Source organism: Crinia signifera, chromosome 3, assembly GCF_055691185.1.
Source record: "Crinia signifera chromosome 3, ASM5569118v1, whole genome shotgun sequence".
Classification (NCBI taxonomy): Eukaryota; Metazoa; Chordata; class Amphibia; order Anura; family Myobatrachidae; genus Crinia; species Crinia signifera.
In genome coordinates, this window is record NC_139219.1 from 96064033 (window position 1) to 96077253 (window position 13221).

General features: G+C 38.5%; 1 protein-coding gene across 1 annotated transcript in view; it reads left to right on the forward strand.

The window, feature by feature from the left end:
- The window catches only part of DESI2 (desumoylating isopeptidase 2), a 45170-nt gene that overhangs the window by 17893 nt on the left and 14056 nt on the right, over positions 1–13221 (forward strand). The window contains exons 2-3 of the mRNA XM_083176233.1: positions 8308–8380; positions 9791–9884. Of these exons, the coding sequence (XP_083032359.1) occupies positions 8308–8380; positions 9791–9884 (167 nt within the window). The remainder of the gene's footprint in view (positions 1–8307; positions 8381–9790; positions 9885–13221) is intronic.

Here is a 13221-nt window from a genome sequence, read left to right on the forward strand (position 1 = left end):
GGTAGATGGGTGTACCCCACTCACAGTGTCTTTGGGCACGTAGCGTTATCTTTTTAAAGACCCTCTGATTCTTGTCTATTGGACCAGCCTTTTATTCTCCCGGTATGTGTACATAAGAATAATAAAAAATCTATATTTGTGTAAATGTGTATCCTTTGTTCTGATCCTGGGTAGATAACACTTTTCAAGAATACAGAACAGGATTTTCCTTTCTATGGGCGTAGCTCACTCACCAAATGAGAGGTGGGGGTACACCTATAAAGGTTTCTTTTCAGTGTACAGAAACAATAATAACGTGTTCAAATAGGATGGGCGTACCCCACTCACGGTCTTTCTGATGGTATATAAGCCCGTAGCAGTTTCTTTTCCTTACGTCCTCTGTTATTTAGAAGATTTCAGATTTTCTCATCCAATCGAAATATACAAAGTAGAACATATATGCAATGTGTAAAATACCTTCAAGTATTTTTATGAATTACAGATAGTGCATCTGAGAAAAGTGGATATACAGGGAGCGTACCAAAACTCACACTGTATGGTGTTTTTAAAGGTGCATAAAGGTATCTTTTATAAGAAGAACCAAAATCCTTCACCGTGCAGACATAGATGTGCAATATACCCGGGAGCTTTCAGTGTCTTAAAGGAGGTTGGAGGGTTTGCGTACCCGACTTACGGTTAGGTAAGTCTTTAAACTCCCATAGCGTTTTCTTGACCCTGTGTCTTTATGATTCCTCCGCTCAATCCAATATAGAGGTATACCCAGAAAGACAGATAGGATTCGCAATGAGCGGTTCACTTTAAAGAAAAAATTCCCCTCACAAATTGTTTAAAAAAGTGAAAAAAATGTTTATTCTTATTCCAACCACATATCCTCTGTCCCCGTGACAGTAGGACAGACCATAGAGAAAAAGGGGGAGTACAGTACATAGACTACGCAGGGTCACAACAAGTTCAAAAAGAATTCAAGAGAATTCAAAAACATCCAGATAAAAAATACAGCGATAAAAACAGTAAGATAAAAAAATACATATACCCAAAGCAGGGTTGGATAGAAAGGGTGATGGCTGCTCACACTCCACACTGGCTGTCGATGCAATTCGGTGTGTCAAACACCTTTTTCAAGACGTGATCTGTAATTCATAAAAATACTTGAAGGTATTTTACACATTGCATATATGTTCTACTTTGTATATTTCGATTGGATGAGAAAATCCGAAATCTTCTAAATAACCGAGGACGTAAGGAAAAGAAACTGCTACGGGCTTATATACCATCAGAAAGACCGCGAGTGGTGTGCGCCCATCCTATTTGAACATGTTATTATTGTTTCTGTACACTGAAAAGAAACCTTTTATAGGTGTACCCCCACCTCTCATTTGGTGAGTGAGCTACGCCCATAGAACGGAAAATCCTGTTCTGTATTCTTGAAAAGCGTTATCTACCCAGGATCAGAACAAAGGATACACACATTTACACAAATATAGATTTTTTTATTATTCTTATGTACACATACCGGGAGAATAAAAGGCTGGTCCAATAGACAAGAATCAGAGGGCCTTTAAAAAGATAACGCTACGTGCCCATACTCCGCCATAGACACTGTGTGTGGGGTACGCCCATCTACCTCTTCCTTTCCCGTATCCATCTTGAGTTTTCTAAACCATAAGGAACGATATGTAACAGTTGGTTTTCTCTTATTGTTTTTTTCCTCATATTGGGAATACACTGAGTGAACATCCAAGGTGGTGATAAGATCTAGGGAGACGTCGGCATCTGACATCTCTGCCGAAGTCCCTGCGCCTCAGAAGTCCGGAACCCCAATTTCATTGTATTGTATGGTTTTGTAAATTGTTATTGGGTTATAACTGGGATAGTACAGACTCGAGGCCGCAATAGTGCCAGAAGGTGGCCAATTCCTATAATCTTTCTTGTGCATAGAGGAGATCATTTAAATTCCAGCCTGGGTAGCCAGATGGCAGAGATGTTGGCCTGTTTGCCTAAATAGAATGTAATGATATTATCCATATACTAATCCCTGATAGAGCGAGGGGTAGATGACCTCCATAGAACTCTAATAATGGCCTTTCCTGCATTTAGGAGAAAGAGATATGCGCCGGTTAAAGCAGCAGTAAAATGTAAAAGCCAAAACTCCAAACTCAAAACTTGAGCGTGGTGGGAGAATAACATTGTGTGCCGAGTTCAGCAAGGTACCGTGCCCGAAGCATAGCTAGCAAAGCGAGGGGCTGCGGTTGACGTCCTACACTGTGGACATTCGGGTAAAAAAAAACCATGTTGACCTTGCCACCTGTCGACCTAATGACTGTCGACCTAAGTGGTGTCGACAATACGATCCACACCCATCCTTTGGGGCAATACCTCCTAAGATTGACTTGGAGCACTTGATGACAGATGTCCAGAATGGGGAAAGAATTGGGCAAGTCGACCATATGTCCAAAATGCTTCCAATATCAGTTTTACATCTCCAACTTTTTATCGGAGATCCTTGGTTACATGTAGTGTAGGTAGCTAGGAGGCCCATACCAATGAGAACTTAATGACCTGGCATGTGTGTTTTGTTAGGCTTTATTTTTTCCCAATACATCTCTGATACCACACCTTGAAGATCTTGAAGAGTTTAGCGCAGGAGGGGGGGGTTCTCAATAAGTTATCCATACAATGCAAAAATGAAGTATGAACTTGCTTGAGTGGACAGCGCCTCAGGAGGACTGAAAAGAGTGTGGTAATTCGCAAGAAGATGGTAACTCTGAAGGGAAGTGTAGACACCAGATTGCAGGCACAGAAGAAATCTGCTGCCACCCAAAGTTTGAAAGAAGGAGCATAAAGACTCATGGGCAGGTATTCAATGCTGTTTGCGAGTGGTGACAGCGAGCAGGGCTTCCTGTTCGCTGTCACCACTCACCCTGACAGCATTCAACACACCCTCCGCATACGCCAATTCCCCCTCGCTCCGTTTTTTGAGCGAGGGGGAATTGGCGGATGCGGCTCCAGAAGCAGAGAGACTCGCGGCTAAAAACTGCGAGTTTTCTGCAGTAGCCGCGGGTCTCGCTGTTTTGGGGAATTCTCGCCGTCCTGTGACGGCGAGGATTTCTCCAGAAGGTTGAATAGAGCGAGCGGCCGGCGCGGGGGTTAAACAGCGAGGATCGCTGGTTTTCTGGAATCCTCGCTGTTTAACCCCCTCGCCGGCCGCTCGCTGCAGCATTGAATACCCCATATGCTCTTTAGAGGAGAAATTGGTGGAAAATTGTGCTTAGACAGCTCTTAATTTCCTACACAATGCAAGGCCGGGGTGGACATGCTGTGTAAAATATCACCTAGTGATGATAGGGGATGTTACCTTCACTAATGAATAATCTTTCTGTTTCCTTTTCTGAAATTATCAATAATTGGTTATCAATCGGGAGAATTTATAAAAACAATTTCATCCCTATTTTCTATTTTTACATAAACTGATATTCTTATCTTTTATTGTAGTCTTACAAGCGGGGATCCTCATACCTGTCAATACAGGTACCAGCTACTGTAAATGCCAAGTTCCTGTCCTACATGTACCGATTAGTCAGAGCGAGTATTGCGCATTGCCATAGCTTGCTCTTTTCTGCATATTTTAGGTGATGGTAATGTATTGTAACATTTGTCCTGTCCTACTAGGTCTATAGTGTGGATCTGTTCTATTTAAGTTCAATATGAATTACTACTACTATTATTAGAACTACTGAAGGAGGAATGGGTGGAGGAGATTTAAATGGGTAGAGCTGCAGTGGGAAAGCTCCAGGTTGCTTTACCCATTTAATAAATAATGGTATTTGTTAAACGGGTAAAAAGCAGTGTCCTAACCATTTCAGACCTGGTTTTTGGCAGTGTGAACGAGTCTGAAATGGTATTTAAGACCCCACACTTGCCCTCCCCTGGTACCTGGCCCACAACCCCCTCCCCCCACCAGCCCTGCACCCGGGGTATGCAGCACCCTGCTTCGGGTCAGTCACACAGACAGCAGCTCCGACCTGTCTGACTGCCCGTCTGAGCCCCTGTCCAAGGACCACCATCCCCTGGCCGCACACAGTGGCGACAACGAGTCCAGCTCCAGCGAGCAGGTGGCGGCATCAGTACCGGGGATAGAGCCGGGAGGGAGAAGCAGCACTCTGTGCCCAGTTGATCCCTGGGAGGCAGACGGACCCCGCGCAGGCACAATCAGGCGCAGTGGACGACCCACGGGCACAATCGTTGGATTGTGATCATGCCCACATTGTAAGTTTTTTTAACCATCGGTCGTTCCAATCAACCAGAAACAGCCATATTGTTTGAGTTGTAAAACTTTCTACAGTGTGTTGTTTACTAATAAGGTTTTGGAAAGCAGATTTAAATTAAAGGACTTTATAAAGAAACATTTACACTTCCTGATAGAAATCACATCCTTCACTTACAGATGGGATGTATTGGGATCCTGGCACTTGCGATGCCGGGAGTCAAAGGGCCAAAATGAGTGATCTTGTTTGAAATATTGCTTCGTGTGTATGGGGCTTAACCCTTACCTCCCCATCATACTTATGGTTGGGATTCTGGCACCAACATTGTCAAACCATGTTGGGATCATAGCATTGGTATTCCAATGGCCAGCATCCCTAAAGCCAGGATAGATACCACTCCCTATACATATGGAGGAACCCAGATCGCTGTAGTAGATTGCCACAGGCTAATACCACACCCACCCCCCGTACTATCTAATTAGCTGTGACTACAGGAGTTATTGGGGATTTTTTTTCACCAGCCCCAATGGCTTGAATAAATAAAACATAAAAGCCCTGATAACTAGCAGGTTAATGGGTGCCTCAATCTTTTGAATAGCCACAGGTGTTAAAGCATTTTCACCTGTGAACACATTTTACCACTAATTTAATTCCTCCCACAGTCACATTGGGGCAGATGTATTACGCCTGGAGAAGAGATAAACGAGATAAAGTGGAAGGAGATAACACACCAGCCAATCAACTCCCAACTGTCATATTTCAAACACAGCTGATTGGCTGATGCGTTATCTCCTTTCACTTTATCTCTAGTTTATCTCTTCTTCAGGCTTCATACATCTGGCCCACTGGGTGGGGGTAAATTCAATTGTTTATGCATGCCCGATCTGCCGTCTAAAGTGATGAGGCATTGAGCGGTGCAATGTAATTGGTGTTATTTTAAGCATGCCCCAGAAGTGCCAGGTTTAGCCATTCGGGTTAGTTTTTTTTTTTTTTGCAGTTTTCTTCTTGCAAACATAGGGAACTGCAAGATGAAATATCGGCATTGGCAACCTGTGTGCACATACAGCAGCACAATTAAATTGCTGCTGGTGGGTACTCTCTAGTGGAGTGCACCCATTAAACAATTGAATTTCCTGTTGAGGGTGACTTTAGAAGTTTTAAATGGTAATTTCGATGCCCAAACTGAAGACTCAATCGTTTTGCCTGTCCATTCATATCGTACTCAAACAGACAGAGTTTAGCTGTATAAAACGGCCAAACCCGTCTGGACACCTAAAGCAGGACTGTAAATGCCTGACTTGGTGCGCATTTTTTTCCTTGCACCTCAGGAGGCTGCCAGAAAACTGCAATTTAACTGGAACATTATATTTATAACTGGAACATTATATTTATAACCGAATAGAAGTCCTCAGGTGGACCCCATTTTGGGTAGTCCCATAATGTGATCGGTGCTACATTTCTCCAGTTACTTTGTAATCTTGCATAAACTGCAGGTTTTAAAGGTATTTACTAAGGTTAGTGACCTCAATGAGCGCCCAGGACAAATGTAATGAAGTCTCTTCACCAGTAAGAATAGGAAGTTCTAGGATTGGTTCTGCTTTAGTTCATATCCGTTACCCTAACCACTGTACTGTTACAATGGAAATATTTTCTGTTGAAAATAGCTGCATTATGCTTTTACCTACTAGAATTTACGGTTATGTGTTTGAAACTGATTTATACTTCCGCACAGTGGGAAGAAACTGACCATAAACCCATGGAACTACGTCTACATAATTAAATAACATTTACAAAGTGCAATGGAAAGTTTCATCTATTTATGTCCCTTTTGATTTACCATTTTGTGAAAATGTTATGATTGTGTAATTGAAGACTAAACTTGGCAAATCTGTGCGAATATTGTCTAGGAGAAGAATGCCGTGTTTATTGATGGAGAATCTAGTGTCCATAGCTCAGTCTAGTCTATTGTTTATAGTTAATGTTCTTGTACTTTTAGTTGGATATATAGTGCTTTAACGCTGTGGTGGGTTTTTAAGCATTTGGCTGCCAAAAGGGTATATGGTTGACATGCATTGGGCAGGTGGTATTTCATGCCCTACCATCCACAATGGCATGGTGGGAGAATAAAATAGTGTGCAGAGCATAGCAAAGCACCGTGCCCGAAGCATGGCGAGCGCAGCGGGGAACTGATACGGTGTCTGATGAAGGTCAAAAATAGTGAAAAACCCCATGTCGGCCTTTTGACTGTCGATCTAATGCTTGTATCGAGCATTGTAAGCCCATGACGACCCAGTGCATGTTGACCTTAGTGCTGTCGACCCTATAACCCATACCAACCAGAAGGAAGCTGTGCTGTCAGATGCTGATATTAAAATGTAAATAGTGTTCCTGCTAGTCTGTTTCAGCGGGGCGCTGCGCCCTGCCCCTCTGGCAGCGCCCCGCTAATAAAGCCTGGTGCCTGTCCCTGCTGGTGTGCCTGGGGAAGCCCAGCGCCCGTAGATGGCGATGCCCGGTGGTTTCCAGGCACGGGCCGCCCCCTTATGCTGGCAGGCTCCCTGCCCTGCTTAGTTCCTAAAAGGAACACTAGTATATGATCCGATCAATGTTAATGTTGCGTTGCATGTCTACTCTTCACAACCAGCATCCATCATCCCCTCAGGATAGTATTAGATTGAGTTCCAGAAATGTGTAATCTTAAACCACTTTATAAATTCTGATTTCAGTTTTCTCTCTGCAATTTTGCAGTGTGCATTGTTTACCATCTCAGCTTTGAAACTATAAAAATCAATAACTGTTGTTGTGTATTTAATATCTGTACTGGTGTGTACACACGGTGCAGTATGGATTTTTCTGTTTGATTTCTATGCTGCAGGGCCGCGCATTGGGATCCAATTGAAAAATAGACTATATTGAACTGTGTGTATGCCCTATTAGTTTCAAGCAATTTGCTAAAGCATACAAAAATGTCAGTAGTCATATCCTGTAGATTACTAGAAATGATTGGGTATGAATCATTGGATAGACACCACGGAATGTCGACATGGGTTAGGTCAACCGAGTCATTAGGCCGACATCCAAAAGGTCGACGTGGGGTTTTTCACCTTTTTTTTTTTTTTTTGTCCCGAATGTTGACACGGACATTGAAACGTAGCACTGCGTCCCCTCACATGGCTTGCTGGCTCGGTGTCTCGCTACCCTCGGCACACTATTTAATTCTCCCACCACACCCTAGTGGATGGTAGGGCATGAAATGCCACATGTTGGCACATGTAGTTTCCAAAAACTGTGAAAAACCCCATGTCGACCTTTTGACAGTCGACCTTGCCCATGTCGACCTTCACGCATTATTGGTGGTATTTGCAAACATTTGTACTTGTGTGTAGAGCTTGTGCTGACCAAGCCCTTCTGATGTGTCTGCTAGGTATCTGTCATCCTTCCTTACAAATAACTGTAGCCTAAGGAGGATATAGCCCTCATGTGCAGAGGCTGGGTTTTGGCAGCTAATCAATGTGATGTTATCTAGTAGAGGCTGAATGCAGCGCACTTCATAACTTCTAGGTGGAGCTTCAAGCAGTTGAGAGCGCATTGATTACTGACTTAACAGTAAGTGTGGAAGGTTTTATTCCTGGAATCTATCATCTCTCACTACAGTATCATCACCGAGGTAGTGCAGCGATAAGCCTAACCTCACACGGCTGCTGAAAGCCTGTGTTTGGAATTCTCTTTGTGCATTGTTCATAGATGCCTTAATATAATACAAAACAATCTATGTGTTTGGCCCTCTATTTCAACTGACCGTTTATGTGTTGAATAAATCTAGTCCTTTATCTTCTTGCTGGATGTGTGAGGTCATCAGCTGGGAATAAACAATGGAATCCCCCACCCCCCTTGAGTGTAAACCATACTGCATATTTTTTTTGTGTTTTAATGTCAAATGGGTATAAAACCTCTGTTAAATCTGCATGTTGTGTTTAACCTGTGGCTGTTATAATATTATACTTTGTTTATCACTGTATTTAAGTACATTTTTGTTTCTTTCCAGTACTGGATTAATGAATACACGTCATCCATAGGCATTGGGGTCTTCCACTCTGGTATTCAGGTGTATGGTAGAGGTATGTAAGATTCCTTCTTTATTTATCTTGCTCCATTTTACTTACACACTTTATCAGCTGGAAGTAAAAGGCTTTCTAGTGGTTTGTTAAAATCAAAATCTAATTATGAGGTGTAATGTAATCCCATCCACATGGACCGGTATCTAAACACAGTAGGGTCAGCAATAAGCATCCAATTTAGCTATTCAATTGTTTTGCTGTTTGGGCTTGACTGCATTATGGCTGAGTGTGTACCAAATACTAGTTACTGTGACTTCTGCAGATTTCTCCTTGCCACCGCTGATAAAATCATGCAAATGCACCCAAGCAGCTGTCGGGCACAATGCTAATGGGCACACTAAAAGCTATTGACACGTGATAGCTCCATTTGAGCGGGTGCTCCCATAGTAGATTTGTCATGTGATTACTTGGTACCAAGTTCTGAAAATGAATGGTCTGCAGATAGGTATGGGTCATTGGGTCAATGACTGAAGGTAGACAGGGCTTAGGTTGACATGGCTGTACAAATAGGCCCATGACAGAGCAACTCAGTGGTTTTTGTTTGGTCTTTTTAACTATGGGTGTGCCTAAAAGCTCTGGGTTTAGCTATGCAATTCAACTAAACCCATCTAAAGAAGTGGTTAGGGCTCCCATACAATGGACTTTGCACACGTGTTCTGTGCCTCTGTAGTCTGTGAGAAGACATGTCTCCCTTGCAGTTAACATGCATCTAAACAGAGCACAATTTAATTGCTCTGGAAGAAACAAATGGTGGCACCAGTGCGCCTAGTTGGGGGTCTCCAATTTTCAAAGTGTTGAAGATGGTCGCGGGGCATATCCTCCTTAACAAACTGACTCTTTGATCCTCAGAGTGCCTCAAAGACAACAATTTACAAGACTCTGATGGTGCATATCAATGGGTTTCTAAAATGGGTATTAATCACCATTTTTAGAAGCTTGTGTGAAACCAAACCAGATAAAGACCTGGATAACACCATCCAGATTTGGTCAGACAAGATATTACAGTCCAGGTTCCTACACAGTCACATACTCTTCTGTACCACTAATTCATTTCGGCTACCTCACCGTATTTAATCGACCCCTATATCGTTATTAGTGACCACCTCTGTCATCTGTACATGCGACTCAATCCTGACTATAGGGGTTATTTAGACCTTACCGCTTCTCTGCTCGTTTGCAGAGCCCTGTGATCAGATAGCCACCGCCCACTAGAATGACCTCACACCCTGTGCAAGCTTACAAAAATATTGCAGATCTGCGATTAGCTGCAAATACATTCCCGACTCGCTCACCATCAAATTATATTTCCGGTGTGTGCAGTCTGTGCGTAACCCAGGACCTAGTTTCAGTGTTGGGGTCCAAGAGCAATTGCTTAATGATTGTATTTTATTTATTTTTTGCTTTTTCAAGAATTTGCTTATGGTGGTCATCCGTATCCATTCTCTGGAGTCTTTGAAATTTCACCTGGGGATTCCACCGAACTGGGGGACACATTTAAGTTTAAGTAAGTAGAAACTTATGTCATTTTTGGGGGTTTATATTTTAGTGACTTACGTCTGTCTGTCTATATATGTATGTGTGTAGGACATGTAACAGAAGCTCCAAGGTCTTCAAATTCATCCATTCTTTTCTCCTACAAAATGACTGTGTACGGTTTTCTTTTTGCTCCATGGCAGCTGATCCAATCTCTCCTACCATCATACCACGTCTTGCATCCTCCCTACTTCCCTTCATGCTTTTCTTATATATACTTTTTTTAAAAAGATTCATTTAGTATACCATGCGTGCTAAGCTCCTCATTGTGCCGCTTTGGCACTCTTGATTCTTGCTTTGTATTATTGTTTTGTGATTGGATACATCTTGTTATCTTTTTTTTTTTATTATTCATTTTTAGTTTTAAGTAAATTTTTTATTGAGTTTATTACATTTTACAGGTTAAAGTACATTACTTACAATAACCATAAAAATACAAAGATAACAAGTAAAAGAAATGAAATGTATACAGCATCTGTAATAATAGTTCAATAAAGATTCTATGAACAAAAATAAGAGAGCGTGTGTGTACTTAACGCATAGGACATAGCATACAATATAGGAAATATTAGCGGAAAGCATATATTGTCACATAGAAGCCAGCCCAGAGTCATTCCATCTTTCCCATTTGGAGTGATAATGCGAGAGTGTGCCTCTCGTACGAAACGCGTCTCTCATGACCCGACACTTCATTTACTAATGCGCACCAATGTTGAACACTAGGGGCAGAGGCGGCAAACCAATTTCGCGCTATTATAACCTTGGCTAGTGATATCAGGCTCAGAACACATATATATATATATATATATATATATATATATATATATATATATATATATATATATATATATATATATATATATATATATATATATATATATATATATATATTCTATATATATATATATTCTATATATATATATATATATATATATATATATATCTATATATAACGAGTGGGGGAACCCTTTCTGCGCTTGAGAAAGTAGCAGCAGCACCTCTGGGGGGTCCTCTGTTAGGCAAGACCCAGAATAGAAATGGAAGGAAAGGAGGTTTTCCAGAGGGCGCTAGCCAATTTTTAGACAGAAAAGTACCGGTTTTTACCGTTTATTATAAAAATGTACAAAATCCCTTTACAGGGTATTACAAATGCATAAAATTCATATACATAACAAACAATGATAAAATATTGCTTGATACAACAATCGATGTCTGACGTTTATAATTTCACATGAAATGATGTTCAAGTTTGCGAAGAAATAGCCCAACGCGTTTCGTCAGAACCTGACTTCATCAGGGGCAGAAAACATAGGCAGCAGACACTATAAGAATTTTATACCGATAAAGTTTGAAGGTACAATTTCATATAACGGTCCGTTGAATTTCAAAAACTCAGAAAAATGTAACGAATCCCAGCAAGCAATTTAAAGGAATGTTCTCAGCAAGTACATCAACTGATAGGTCTCACTACAGGTGAAATCAGGTAATGATTGGATCTGATCCCAGTATATAGAGCCGCAAGGAGTAGGTAATGGTGACGTAGCACCAGAGTAGGTATGGCTTGGTGTTACCAGCAAATCTAGTAGCAGGAGAGCCCAAAATTATTTCAATAGAAATCTACAGGAAGTGTCCAGCATCAGGGACTCACTCTGGTGATACCCTGATGCTGGACACTTCCTGTAGATTTCTATTGAAATAATTTTGGGCTCTCCTGCTACTAGATTTGCTGGTAACACCAAGCCATACCTACTCTGGTGCTACGTCACCATTACCTACTCCTTGCGGCTCTATATACTGGGATCAGATCCAATCATTACCTGATTTCACCTGTAGTGAGACCTATCAGTTGATGTACTTGCTGAGAACATTCCTTTAAATTGCTTGCTGGGATTCGTTACATTTTTCTGAGTTTTTGAAATTCAACGGACCGTTATATGAAATTGTACCTTCAAACTTTATCGGTATAAAATTCTTATAGTGTCTGCTGCCTATGTTTTCTGCCCCTGATGAAGTCAGGTTCTGACGAAACGCGTTGGGCTATTTCTTCGCAAACTTGAACATCATTTCATGTGAAATTATAAACGTCAGACATCGATTGTTGTATCAAGCAATATTTTATCATTGTTTGTTATGTATATGAATTTTATGCATTTGTAATACCCTGTAAAGGGATTTTGTACATTTTTATAATAAACGGTAAAAACCGGTACTTTTCTGTCTAAAAATTGGCTAGCGCCCTCTGGAAAACCTCCTTTCCTTCCATATCTATATATATATATATATATATATATATATATATATATATATATATATATATATATATATATATATATATATATATATATATATATATATATATATATACTATATATATATATATATATATATATATATATATATATATATATATATATATATATATATATATATATATATATATATATATATATATATATATATATATATATATATATATATATATATATATTCTATATATATATATATTCTATATATATATATATATTCTATATATATATATATTCTATATATATATATTCTATATATATATATATATATATATATTCTATATATATATATTCTATATATATATATATTCTATATATTCTATATATATATATATATTCTATATATATATATATATTCTATATATATTCTATATATATATATTCTATATATATATATATATATTCTATATATATATATATATATATATATATATATATATATATTCTATATATATATATTCTATATATATATATATATATATATTCTATATATATATATATATATTCTATATATATATATATATATATATATATATATTCTATCTATATATATATATATTCTATATATATATATATATATATATATTCTATATATATATATTCTATATATATATATTCTATATATTCTATATATATATATTCTATATATATATATTCTATATATTCTATATATATATATTCTATATATATATATATATTCTATATATTCTATATATATATATATTCTATATATATATATTCTATATATTCTATATATATATATATATATTCTATATATATATATATATATATATATATATATTCTATATATATATATATATATTCTATATATATATATATATATATATACTATATATATATATTCTATATATATTCTATATATATATATATATTCTATATATATATATTCTATATATTCTATATATATATATATATATTCTATATATATATATATTCTATATATATATATATATATATTCTATATATATATATATATTCTAT